The 13,351-nt window shown below is 51.5% G+C and overlaps 2 protein-coding genes across 3 annotated transcripts in view; both read right to left on the bottom strand.

Moving 5' to 3' along the window:
• Nucleotides 1–784: 784 nt before the first annotated feature.
• Nucleotides 785–1,726, bottom strand: LOC131207072 (AT-rich binding protein-like). The gene is made up of 2 exons (XM_058199681.1): nucleotides 1,703–1,726; nucleotides 785–1,612 (listed from the first exon to the last, which is right to left on the bottom strand). The coding sequence occupies exons 1-2, from the start codon at nucleotides 1,724–1,726 to the stop codon at nucleotides 785–787; spliced, it is 852 nt and encodes a 283-aa protein (XP_058055664.1).
• Nucleotides 1,727–1,774: 48 nt separating this feature from the next.
• Nucleotides 1,775–13,351, bottom strand: part of LOC131211049 (steroid receptor seven-up, isoforms B/C) — a 66,084-nt gene continuing 54,507 nt past the window's right edge. For both annotated transcript variants that reach the window (XM_058204390.1, XM_058204391.1), the window contains 2 exons: nucleotides 1,968–2,125; nucleotides 1,775–1,891 (listed from right to left, as the gene is read on the bottom strand). In XM_058204390.1, the coding sequence (XP_058060373.1) occupies nucleotides 1,775–1,891; nucleotides 1,968–2,125 (275 nt within the window). The remainder of the gene's footprint in view (nucleotides 1,892–1,967; nucleotides 2,126–13,351) is intronic.

The following is a 13,351-nucleotide window of genomic DNA, read 5'->3' as shown; positions in this document are numbered from 1 at the left end:
TTATGCGCGAATGTGGGGGTTTGCTATGTACAATTCGGACAGGGGCGGCTTGGGACAGGTCCTCCAGAAGTGTGTGCCATGCTTGAACGAGCTACGGCAATGGCCCAAAGTGAACCTTTAATTGGACGGCCAACAGTTTTGATTTGACTCCTGTTTATTTCCTCTAACTTGCTAAATCATTGGTTTGCCTTTTCCGTTTGCTACTTTTCCATTTTTCCCGGCCGGCAGAAACTTGACGCATGTTTCGCTGGTCGCGACGAATAGCGTCACGTGGAAAAACTCTCCACCTGTTCCTAGCGCTTGCTGGGGACCTCCTCTGGTCACAACTTTCTACGATGGAGAAATGCCACAAGTTTTCTATTCTGTTGTGAAACACGTCCCTTACACCTAGTGTTAGTATTGCAATATCAATTTTTCCAGCTCTTGGGCTGCGAGTTTCTCAAGATTTTCTTAATTTACGCACACACATTTGATTAGATGGTTTGCTTTTTCTCACGAACACAAAACAGGTATAGAGAGAACAGAAGACATCCAAACAGAAGCATCGTCACCTGTGTTGTCCTAGATTGCACGAAAGCTAAATTTAGTCATAATTTAACGCACCTTAACGGAGAACGGGTAGATAGTACTAGAGAGGACATTTATCGCGCACAGACCGGGATCAATCGGAGTGAGGGGCTGGTCAAAGTTCTCTTGGAGAACATTAGATTCGCACGCACATGCTTTACCAATTCCTTAAAGGTGGCTCACGGGAAACGGGAACAGGATGCCGCCCTGCCTTGGTTTACGACACGTCATCATCGACTACGGAGACTGTCGTCGTCTCGTCATGGTGCCTCGTTGGCCGGCCCGAGCCGCTGTCGGCACTCCGTTCGGCGTCGGTCAGTAGATTGAGGTGGCCACCGGCACCGTCCAGAAGGTTGGCCTGCATCAGAATGGCAGCCGGCAGGTCCGTTTGGTGGGTGCGCAGTTTGCGGCCTCCTTCGGTCTCAGCGGATCGTAGCAGGCTACGCGCAGCAGGATCGTAACTGCTGATCTGAGAAGCCGTCGTCGCGGCCAGTGCTGCCAGTGTACTGTCGAAGGTGTTCACATGCTGGCTGGCAGTGGCTGGAGTGACCGGGGCTCCACCCTGGCCACCCTGGCCACCATCGTCGTTGCCATCCATCGTGGTGGGGCAGCTGCTGGAAGTGCTATCGCCGCCAGCGCCACCGTTGGCGGCCGAGTTGTTGCCGTCACCACTGCTTCGTGTGCTGCTGGCAGCACTGCTCGTGCTGACGTGGCTACTGGTGCTGGCAGCACTACCCGTAACGATGGCACCACCACCGCTGACAAAGTTCAGCGTGTTCTGAAACTGCGTAAACTGGCTCGTGGTCGCCATCAGCGAGGAAAGGGCGGCCGCCGCCATGTCCGAGCAGCAGCTGCTGTAGTACGAGCTGGACGAGGGCGACAGGGTCAGCGACTGAGAGGTGCTCTGCCCAAGCGACAAGGCGAGCGATTGCTGCTGGTGCTGGTTTTGGAGCTGATTCGATGGTTGCTGCTGCTGCTGACCGTGTTGCTCTTGGAGCTGGTGTTGTTGTGCTTGCTGCAGCTGGGCGAATTGCTGCTGTTGCTGCTGGTTGGCGGAATGGGTTTGCTGATGCTGCAGATGCTGTTGCTGCTGGTGCTGTTGCTGTTGCTGCTGCTGGAGGGTGGCTGCCGCTACCGCGGAAGAAGCCGCGCCGCCCATCGTCAGTGAAGATCATGTCGTTGTCAGTTGGCGCCACACGGCTGTGTGTCACATCGAGGGAAGATAGGGCCAGGAGAAACTACTGCCCGACAACAGCATATCGCGGATCAGCGTCTCTATGGGCGTTTTGCCAACGAGCCGAACGAAGAAGAGCTGCTCTATGACCTGCAAGCGGACACACATTCGGGACATCATTACAGGACAGCCCTTGGTGGGACCTTCCGTGACTCACTCCACCTACCTGTGACGATACCGTCCGTAGGGAGGGAAGACGTAGCAATAGTTTGCCGAAGCGCGTCGGTTGGTTGGGATACTGTGACCGGCAGTACTCCTCCAGGGCGCACTGTGACTTTTCCTGTAACGACTCGATATGTGCCACGTCGGAAAGTCCGCAAGCATCTGGAAAATTCAAACAGAAACGAGGTCTTGTTAGTGTGCTTTAGCCTTCCGCTGACGACACAGGCTGCTGTGAAGCGAGAGGACCGTACAGGAAAGGATTGTTTCTTGGGGGGTAGTGTGTTAACTAGTACTAAAGAAATCATAATAATAAAAATAATAAACGATATCCACCTTTTACCGTGCGTGTTAACTCTGATTGTTAGGAGAGAGCATATGAGTTCAGTTAGTGGTGCATTTGGGATGAGTGGTGCTTGTGCCTTCTTAAATGGTTGATGAAACGAAGAAATAAATTAATAGTCCACGAAAAGCGATAGAAAGCGCAAACTGAAATGTGAAATGGTTAAATGAAAAGAAGAATGAACCAAAGAGAACCCCGAACCAATAACCTGTCTGGAAAGGAAAACAGAAAGAAAAAAATTAGTAAAGGAAACGTGATGCGTGTAAATGAAGCAATCGATAAACCGGAAGTAATGGAAAACCTACCAAGGAATACTACGAGACCACTAAGCACTGGACGTCGTCTTGAGAACGTCGTCGCTAAAGGAATGCTTCCCCAAACAAAGGCGCTTAGTAGCGGCTGCCATTAGCAGTGGCATAAATTACTTACAACTGTCTACCGCGGGACACGACACTAGACTAGCATACACAGCAGTGGGAACCGGGAACATGCAGGGAAAACCCCCGAAAATCGCGACAGATAAAAGAACGAACGAACCGTAAACGAACGAACCACTTGAGACTTATGGTGGATTCCCGACATGCCCGACGACTCTGGTGGAGAACACAGTCCATAAATCACGAAACGGTTGACGCACGCATCATCTCCCTCATCACGCGGTGTCAACATGGTCCGTGAAGAGGCGAAAGCACCCTCTAAGGTCTGGTCCAGACAAGATTTCAGCATTACAGCCCCCAAAACAGCCCGCCTTACTGAGGTTATGTTTTAATTCTTGGCCGAGCGACTTTCGGCCAAACTTGTGGCGAATCTCGATTCTTGGTATCCGAGTTCAATTGTGGCGGCCACCTAGCGTCACCAGAAGCATAAATACCAATTACTTTATGTCCACCAACACTTCTTGCGGGGGGACACGCAGTTCAGACGACCCACGGTTGGCGGGCTGAGTCGCGTGCCGCAAATGACGAAGGACACGGTCGGTGGGGGTGCGTCGAACAGTGACTGGTCTAATCAAGTAGCGCACGGGTAATTAAAATTTATTCATCGCAGCCGTCTGACGTCGGCTGGGTAACCCTTTCACGGTCCCGCACGGCAAACGATCGAACGGCGTGCGCGATCTCCGCTGACACAGGCCTCTTGAGGACATTCCAGCGGAGTGCGCTGGTTGCTTCTCCTCGTCTTTCTTTCTCTCTCTCTCTTTCTCTCTCTCTCGTAAGGAAGGGCACTTGACTCCTGCCGTTCGCGGCACAGCGGGTTCACCAATAAAGCTGGCCCCCACTCTACAGATAACATCTGTTTGGGCCGCGTGGGGTGAGCCAGCGGATCCGAGAGATCCTCTAAGTGCCGGGGACGATCGCTGGTGATGCTCTCAAGATTGTGATGACGATGATGATGGTAACGCGGCGGGGGGACGCGTTGTGGAACATGAAAAACATAATTCCCACTCTTCACAGATGTCGTTACTCCAACACCCGGCCGGGCGGACGGAGAACGGGATCTGACACGAGGGGCTGCTGTGAAGGCTGTTTTAGAGTTTTGGAGAGCCCAGACCCAGGCTCTCACCTGCTCAACCGCCGAAGCGTTGCGGCCTTGGCTTCCTCCTTGGCGTTTATGGGCATGCCGGAGTGTCTAAACTTAATTGGGCTTACATTTTATACTTTCCATCGTGCGCGAGAACCGTGTAAACCACTCGGCGCATCTTATTAGGGCTCTTTCGGGGAAGCGTCCACCGAGAATCAGAAGCTAAAATCACAGCACGGAAGCCCCGTAAGGCACTGGATCTCGGAGGGGGACCCCGTTCGGTTGTGACAGGTTGAGGTCTCGCACTTGGGCCCAAAGGGGTCAAGCGAGTGGTCTTGCGACTGGCGAAGCGTAGTAAAGAGAGGTTTGATTGATCTGCCGTTTGTTCCCGTTTCCCGCGAAAAGCGCCAGATTTGGCTGTCGTGGAGTCGTGGCTTTACGAATGTTTACCCAAAGGACTGGCCCGGGGGGTTGCGTAAGTCAATCGACTGTCGTGTTTCGATGAGCGCGAGCTGCTATGCGCACACAAGAGTGATGAAATTCAATTAAACTGCCTTCAATTTAATGAACCTAAGGAGCGTGACATATCAGCCAGTCCAGTGGGTGCAGCAGTGTGTAGTCGGCGCCGATCGCGACGCCGACGCCGTAATTGACTAAGGGAGTGCGATAGAGGCGATGATCTAGAAAAATGAAGCCCTATTCAGTTGCATCGAACTCGAGGGCTAGCGATCTACGCGCGAGACGTTTGGCCGGCCCGGAGTCGCTGGTCGGGGACCAAATTAAAGACAATAATCTTTATTTTGCCTCCAACCGGGTAGGCGTCCACGAGGGGGTGCCACGGATTGGGAGCCTCTCGGCCACTCGGTCGCTATACATTCTTCGCCCCATTCGGACCAATTAGTGCAAATTGTTACTGATTACGGACACTTTATGTAGGTCGATCGGCGACTGCGGCGACCAACGAGTGACAGTGGGGGCCACACATCGAGCGATTTGTGGAGTTGTCAAAGCGGACAGCCATTTCTACGGCTGCACCCCCACGTACCAAGCCAGACTTTAGATTGAGTTGATTTGAAACGCATTTGAAAACATGGCCGACCTTTGTCGGGCAGAGTGTACCGATCGCTAATTCATCACATTTCTTGGATCGACCGAAAACATGCATAATGTTGGCCAATTACTGGAGGTGCACAAGGCGCACACACTCACTGGTCACAGTTTTTCCGAAATTTTGCGACGTCTTAATGATGTAAGCGATACTTTGCCCAAGACGTCCCCGGTAGCTACTACGGAGGAGAGCCGGGGCCATCCTTTGTACGGGGTTGCCGCGCCATTTTTAATGAGCAAATTTTCCTCCCGGCATCGTCTTGCCAGGGCCCGTGGAAATGCACGCTGACCGAGACCAGACCAGAGAGGGTTGCTTGCCGAAAGTATTAAAACTTACTTAAATATTGCTGAGCGATATGAAATTTGGTACAATTACCCCAAAGTCCGCACGCCGGGGAATGATGGCACTCCGGGCTCCGGGAATGGGAAAACTTTGTGCAAAAAAATTGGGAACAAACGAACCGCCTATCGCAGATTTTTCCGGCCCCATGGCGCTGACATGGCGCCCGAAAGGGAAGGCTCAACATCAAAGACATTTCGCGCTGGGACCGCGCGGTGCAGCGCGTGTGTGAGAGAGAGAAGGTGGATTAAACATTGCCACTAAGCGGCAGTTAATAATCTCACGATGATGAATTTTCCTACACAAAAAAGAAAATGGCAGCACGCGGTCTGACGCCGACCTTAAGCCGTCAAAATTGCCCGTCTTTGATGCATGATCAATTTCAGAGATTTTGCAACGGCAAAAAAGGAACACCGCACGAAACGAGAAAATGGGGAAAACACACCCCGGGAACGACCTTCCGAGCGAGACTCCGGGCGGGTTCGTTCAAGAATTGAGCAACGGCACCCATAAATTAGCCACTTCTCTCCGGGACGGCACGAGATCGAAGACGCCAGAAACGATCGAGTCATTAACGCGCTGTTTAGCATTTGTTTTCGAGTGTCAGCGCGGCCAGTATTTATTACGCTTTTATTACCACTTTCTTCCGTCATCATCGTTGTGTCGCCGCGGGGCCACGATGCGGGAGCATAACCCGGGTGGGGCTGGGGGCGTTAATAGATCACATCCAGCCAGACGCGCCAGCGTGATGGGCCGTGTGGCGCGCAGCACGTGGTCGAGGAGTACTGGCTGGTAAATTAAGGGCCCGGCACCCGACGGCTTCAGTAGCACTTGTCGTTTCCCCCATTTCCCTAGTCCGGAGACAGGGTGCCATCATAACGTGAGTCTGTGTTTGAGCGCGCGTGAGGCTAACAAAGGGCTCAAAGGGTCGCTCTTTTGCATCTCCGCGCCGACACGCGATACTCTAACCAGCGCCTCGGCAGCTATCGATGAAACGGTTTAAATTAATTATATTAGACCTTTCTCGTGGCCAGCCTCAGGCGCTGGAGTGGACCCATGGGCGACTAAAACTCTGCGTGAGAGTGCTTTCTTGGGAGTGCTTAGTTAATAATGTTTCGCGGAGTGTTGTAATTAAATATGGGCTCCACGTTACATAATTGACAATTAGCGCGTTAAAGGGGAAGCTAAGCTTAAACTTATGTTGCTGTCACTCGGAAGATTCAGCGATGATGATCAGCGATGAGATACAGAACATTTGTTACACGGCTTTTGTTGGTACTCGATCACATATAATTGCATTTTTGATAAATATTATTTGCGGCTCAGGACTTGTCAAAAGGCCATTTGCTTAGCCACCAGATTGTTTGGCTTAAAACAGGGACGATTTGAAGCCAGATTCTAACGGCGTTGGATTGAACGGCGACTTCACAATGAAAGATTGCAAGTTTTCATTATAAAGAGTTTGTTGTAGGGTAGCCAAACTTTTCTTTCAATTAAAGCTTTTGATGTGAAGAGGTTTGGCGCAAAATAAGTACTGTAAAATCGTATAGATTATTGGATTATTAATTTCTTCGATGCCGCCCAAAACCAATAACCTAAAACCAATAATAATAAGCTCGGGAAGTGTTACGATAAATTTGTAATTAATTCTCTACTATCACGCCACGCCACCAAATGCGATCGCCATTTTGTGTGGGGCCAACAATCTCCATTCCGTGTGTAAACAAACTTGCCGAAGGCCCTGCCGGGTGCACTTGCCGTAATTGGAGAGCTGGCGGTGGCGGTGTTTTGTCGTGAATGGGCTGCAAAACGTCTCACGCAACCGCGAACCCGCCCCCGTCCTCTGGCCGTCGTTCCGTCCATCCATTTATCCATCAATTAATCATCAATCGATAAACGTTTGCGTTCGCCCGGTACTCCATGCTGCGCCGGAGACGCACCGTTTCTCAATCCCTGCCGAGGTCCCTCGCCCGCGTCGCCTCGGTTGACCCGTGGGGGCTCACGAAACATCCCTCCGCCCGAGCCGAAACATCCCTCCGCGGCTGCCGCCGATCACCACCTTTGCTCTGGCTCTGGGCAGTCGACCAATAAAAGATAGCGCACTTTATTAAATTTCATTGGCGATATCGGCGATGGGTGGTGGCGATGCTGATGCTGGGGCCAATATGCTTCGCGCATCGCCCCGGTACCGACTGATTCCTTTCCCATGGGCGGTTCATGACTGCTGCGCCTTCCGCGGCCAGCCCGCTGCCTTTCCGTCCCGGGACGTCCCGGGACCAGAGCGCGGGTCGAGAGTCTGACTGCCCGAAACTGATCGTAAAAACAAATATTTGAAATGTTTTATTGTTTGCTGCGGTGCTGATTGCACAACTGCCATTAATAAACTTCCCGCCACACGGGCGGGACTTATCGTTCGTCTCTTTCCGTCCTGTTGTCCACGGCACAGGGAAAAAAAACCTTTGCCTCCGACTGTAGTTTTATTAGTTTTTGCTTCGCGCAAGACGTTTTAAAGTTTGCTTCGAAACTGGCGAAAATCTGGCCATCCAACGGACGGCCGCGGAGGATTGTCTATTGTGTTATGCGCTAGGAGCGATCAGACTCCGTGTCAGGTTGCTGAAGTCCTATGTGGTATGCCTTCCCGGTTTTTTTTCTTTTCTTTCAGCCCCCCTCTTTGTTGGCCGAGAAGCGATAAATGTTTATCTTTCGTCCCGGCATTCCGGGTCCTCTGCCCCAAAGTGGAATCGGTGCTGGTACCGTTCCGTTAAGGGGCGTTAACTGGCCATCTTCCACGCAGCGCCTCAGCTCCGGTTTGGCGGGGGCTGGCCAAGGTGACAACGGTGGGGAGCAGCGAGAGGGCCGTGGTTGGAGTCCCCAGGAAGTCCCCGGTTGAAGAAGGCAACAAAAACACTGTGATTGTGAACGCCCTCTCGGTGTAGCCCATCCAAACATCGGTTCGGCTCGCTAACCTTCCCGGGGCCGCCGCAGCACTGGAGAACATCCCAATCCTGGCCGGTCCGTGGTGTGCTGACATTTTCATGTCGCGACTTGCATTTGTTTTCCCCTTTTCCCAACTACGGCGCCACCACCTCGGTGTTGGACCTCGGTCTTCGAGGTTCGGTTTCGGTTGGGCTCCGTAGTCGTTCGCCCGCATGGTCGTCGATTGGGACGCCGATTCCCATCAGTGATATATTGCCGTTCATTACATGTAAAACGTACACTGTTATTGCTGTTTTTAAAACCACTGGCCGCTACCAACCGCTGTGGCCACAGTTTTGAATACCGACGGCTGGGGGCACCAGTGAGGTGACCGAGAGGAACTGAAATTGGTTCGATGTCGTTCGGTTTTGGGGCATTCGAATTGCTATCTAGTTTGGTAAGTGGCCTACCGTTGGGATTTGCCTAAAAAACAGGACTCCAACCCCTTAACCGCGACTCTTTAGTCGCCCGATGTCGATTGAGCGTAGGACAAGATTAATTTTTGACTTTCCCATTACACCGTGGCGCCCCCAAAGCTACTTCCTGAATTCTTCATTAGAAGCTCAGCCAAAAGGCCTTCCGGCCGGGGTAATGATAAAAATAATAATAAAAAATCATACAGTCTTTCAACCCTCAGCCGCGTAGTAATGGGCTCGGGGTTGTGGTTTTTTTCAATAATAAATTACTCAATCGTAAGCCGCTCAGCAAATTGTGCGTGCTACCACCGGGCTCCGCCGACCGGAAGTCAGATCAGCCACAGCCGGTGAAGGCGGAGACGTGCTTGAAAGGATTTTTGACTTTTTAATCTTTCACAAGCACCCGCTGCGCCGGGCTCGCTCCTAAATATTTCCGTGTTCAGGAAGCAGACAATACTCTCGCTCTCCCTCCCTCTCTCTCTCTCTCTCTCTCTCTCTCTCTCTCTCTCTCTCTATCTCGTATATTTGATAAGTAAAAACCTATCCGCGGAATGCTCTCTAGCCCTAAACCACCGGAAAGCATTCCTTTTTTAACTCTTTTATCAACCCGCAACCTAATGTGCTTTACCGAGAATGGCGAATATTCGAGAGCGCACAGTATCCCGTGGTGCATATTGTGCGATTCGCCGTCGGTGGTGCCATTGTTTGCCACCACCGACACCGATGCCATTTTCCCGACCATTGCTGGAAAAGCGACCTAATCGACATTGTGCTGGGCGATGAAAAACCTGGAGGCTTGCTTTGATGTTCGATCCCGAGCCGAGCGACCGTATAAACAGTGACAGGTGTTTATCGACTCTAATGATCAAACGTCAGGTGATTAAAGCGGCTCATCGCTCACTCTCACTCTCACTATCTCTCACTAGGTGCAGAGTCTTTTACTACTTAAGTAGGCGTCGCAGTTTCGTTGCGGTTTTTCCCAGTAGTTTGACAAGGTTTCTGCAAACCACAATGCAGAACTCGGACATTGTTGTAGTGAAAAGTGTTTGCGTGCCTGTGAGGGTCTCACGAATCACGGTCGTTCGGTGTCCAAAAAGCGATTCGGCAAAGGTTGTGTTTACGTTCTTCGGTAGCGTGCAATCCGTACAATCCGCTTCCGTGTGGCCGCAAGATGGCCGGGGTTTCAGTGGCACAAAATTAAAGGGTGCATTTTTGATGAACCTTTCGAGTGAGTTTCGATGTTCGATGGGACGTCTCCCCACTGCACGGGTTCCCGCTGGACGTTTGACATTTCCCGCCCGATAACCTTCGGGCGATATTTTATTAACGTGATTAGCGTGGTGTGATCGGCGGTCCGGGTCGGGTCAGCGTTGTTATTACTACGATCGGGCCATTACCGCGTTGGCAGGTGAGCGAGATTTATTGCGTGAAGTGGATTCTATGATCCTTTTTTTGCGGGGCCGAGGCCGAGTTCGGCGTTGACGTGAAACGTTGGTGCAGCACCTTTAAACCTACTACGAGGGATTCAAAACATGTGTGCGGTAAGTTTCACAAAAAAACCTCTCTCTAATAAATGAATGAATTATTGAACAAATTTTCAAATTAAATAGATTTTGCATATCTTTTACAACATTAAAAATTGATAGCAAAGGAGTAAATTATAAGGGAAACAATAACTCGGGCCAAGGAGCAGTTGCTACTGTTTCGGAAATGCACTATCATCAATCTAACCTCCAATGTTGATGGGTGTTCCGCAAGTACACACGACTCAGTGTCAACAAGGATGCGTCGAATCGAGCTGACCCGAACGTATCAAAGGGATGAGTACTGAGTAGAGCACACTCAACACAATTGGGGTTGCTAGGATACTGACAGCTTCAACGCACAAACTGTCGTGTTCTGTCACCCAAGTTCGGGACAACGCGAGGGTACACATTAGAACTAATTACGAACGCACTATCAGCCCTTTCTGCGTAGCATAACGGAAAGTGCTCGCCCCGTACGTGCACTTCCGGTAAGGACGGGCTGCGAAAGGCACGTGTGAAGAACATGCTCATTTCTGGAACGTCTCATCATCGGAAGTCTTCAAGTGATGATAGCCAGGCGCCTGATGGATTGGGGTTGATGATGTTTGCCATGTCGAACCCCGAAAAACTAACTTTTCCGGCCGTTGCGACATTCCATCCTTTGTTCCATCACGCCCGACCGTGCTCTTGATCTTGACACTGTGCCGGGTCGGTGAGCCCTCTCTCTCTCTAGGATCCTGTGGCCCATGTGGCCACTTGGCTCGTGCCAAAGTGGAACAACATGGAGGTTACCTAAACGATGCTAATATGAGAGATAATGTGCTCGAGCACCACCCCATCCGGGGGGCGGTAGAGCCAGGAAGAGCACATATCCAAAGATTTAGACAAACGCACAAGGCACCACCACAAAGCTAATGGCTCACAGTTTAATGGCATCCGTAGCATCCCCCGTCGGTCGGTCTGCTTCCGACGGCACCATCAGGCACGCTCAAAGAGTCTGGCCGGGTTCGAGTGCGTTGCCCACGGGCCCACGGGTGCCGGTGCGGGGTGCAAAGTCGTAAAACAATAATTTTAATCACGGGAAAATGGCTAATCATAATGATGGTAATCGGGTGTAAAACATATGTCTACACACGCTGGGAGCCGGGAGCACATGGTGGTGTCAAAGATGGTGCCAGGAAGAAGGAGTGCGTGTGGCCGTTTAAAGTTTCATGTTTGAAAAGAATCTCGTAAAACGTGCTCAAGTTGCTTGTTTTGTGAACCTGGGGCCGCCGGCTGGGGCGTTTAATGGGCAACGAGGGAAGGCACGAGCAACCCGACCACGAACCACCATGTTGCGGTCTCTGACAAAACAATTATAATCAAATTAAAATATTTAATTACTTGTGTTGGCTGCAGCTCGTTTCGGGGCAAAACTTTAATAAGGACGCCCGCACCACCACACCTGACGGTATGCGGGAATGGTGTGGCGTAACTTTTCAAGCTACAAGATACTATCGGCCCACTTCCGTTTTGGGACAGGTCACCCTGCACCGTACCACCGATTTTTTATGCGATGTACTTCGGAAAAATTCCTACTCCTTGGGTTCCGCTGGGCACTCCATCCGCATCGACACCGAAGGTTGATATCTTGAGAGCGCCCCGTCGCACCAACAGTTGCGGGAATGACAACCAAATGCCATTGTTCCGGTACTACACCGGTTCAGAGTGAACATTCGTTCGCTTTCTGTTAAATCGCCCGTAATGGTAACGATACCGAGCGAAACTTCTCTGTTGCGCCAAGCCGAACAGAGGTGAGTCGAAAGTTTGCTCTCTTATCTTCGTGGCGAAAGGCTTTCCAGGTTAGTGCACTTGGAAGGACACTCGTAATTGTGTACTTGGTCCTTGTCGCAATTTCTGGTGGAACCGCCACCGGAACCACCCACCGGAAAGGACAATTGACAGCGCGCAGGTCTCTAGTTTGGTGTGTAACGGTTTGGGAAAAAAAAGTTGCTCATCATTTCATGCTGTCCAAGGGCCTTGCCCTTCGAAGGTCCCAAGGTTGGAAATTTGTAGCTCAGCATGGAGCGATAGAAATGTGTAAATGAATCGTTTCGGCACCATCACGAAGCACACCTTATGTTGCTCAATGTTAAATCTGGGCATCACCGTACTCGAAACTGCGAATTGATTGACCGGAAAGAGGCGACACACTTTGAAGGCAGCGCCAGGAGCTGTAAGCATTATTTGCCCACTTCGCACTGTCCCTAAAATGGAAGACCGATAGCGATTCGGATTCATTTTGCCATTCTTCTTCAACAACAAAAAAATGGAAAAAGATGGCTCCGTGGTGATAGAAGCACCTCCACATTTGGGCAATGTCCTGTAAACGTCACCACCTTTCGCTGCATCGCACCCCCTGCGGGAGTCCTGTGGTGTTGGTGTCGAACAAGTCATTAATCTGCGTCCGACAGACAATGCCGCGGTCTGCGGTTACTGCGATCACCGCCACCGAAAGGTCGGACCGAAAACGGACGCAAGGACGAAACGGCCGCCACGTTCCACTGGGAACACATGTTTTGAAAGTGGCAACCACCTCACGACGGATGGACGGCCATCGGATGGCCGTGGCAGGTGACGTGGCCCTAGCACACACCCCAACAGTGGACTTTTTTCCACCAAAAACCATCCACTCCCGGAGCGGAGCGACCGGAACCGTCTCCTGCCTCCTGTCCACCGTCAGGGATGGCCGTTAAATGAAATTATTTTAATTCGTTCTGGTGGCGCAAGCTTCTGGTTTCGCGCCGTTAGGCCGTGTCCTTTCCCGTGGTCCATCTATTCGCGTCTCGCGTAAAACAGAAACCGACGGAAAACAAGAAGGAAAAGCCAAAAAACAAGAACAGGCAAATGCCCGGAAAATCCGGATGGCGACCGAGCCCTGAGACCGAGGAGGAGGGTGACGATTGCGTTTGGCTCGTTTAGCTCTCGGCCCCGGTCCAGGACACTTTTTTTGCGTTTATTGGGGTGATTATTGGCTTAGTGGCTTTCGGGCGCGGGCCAGACATGGCCAGGATGGGCCAGCCACCACCACCGCAGACTGCAGCCTAGACGCAGTCCAGTTCCGGAGGGTGGCCGAGAGAGAGAGAGAGCGAGTCGAGATGAGCAGAAAGCAGGGGACGCTGTGGA

The sequence above is a fragment of the Anopheles bellator genome, chromosome 2 (assembly GCF_943735745.2).
Source record: "Anopheles bellator chromosome 2, idAnoBellAS_SP24_06.2, whole genome shotgun sequence".
Taxonomy (NCBI): domain Eukaryota; kingdom Metazoa; phylum Arthropoda; class Insecta; order Diptera; family Culicidae; genus Anopheles; species Anopheles bellator.
The sequence above is the reverse complement of the archived record's forward strand: the minus strand, read 5'-3'. Positions and strand labels throughout refer to the sequence as shown.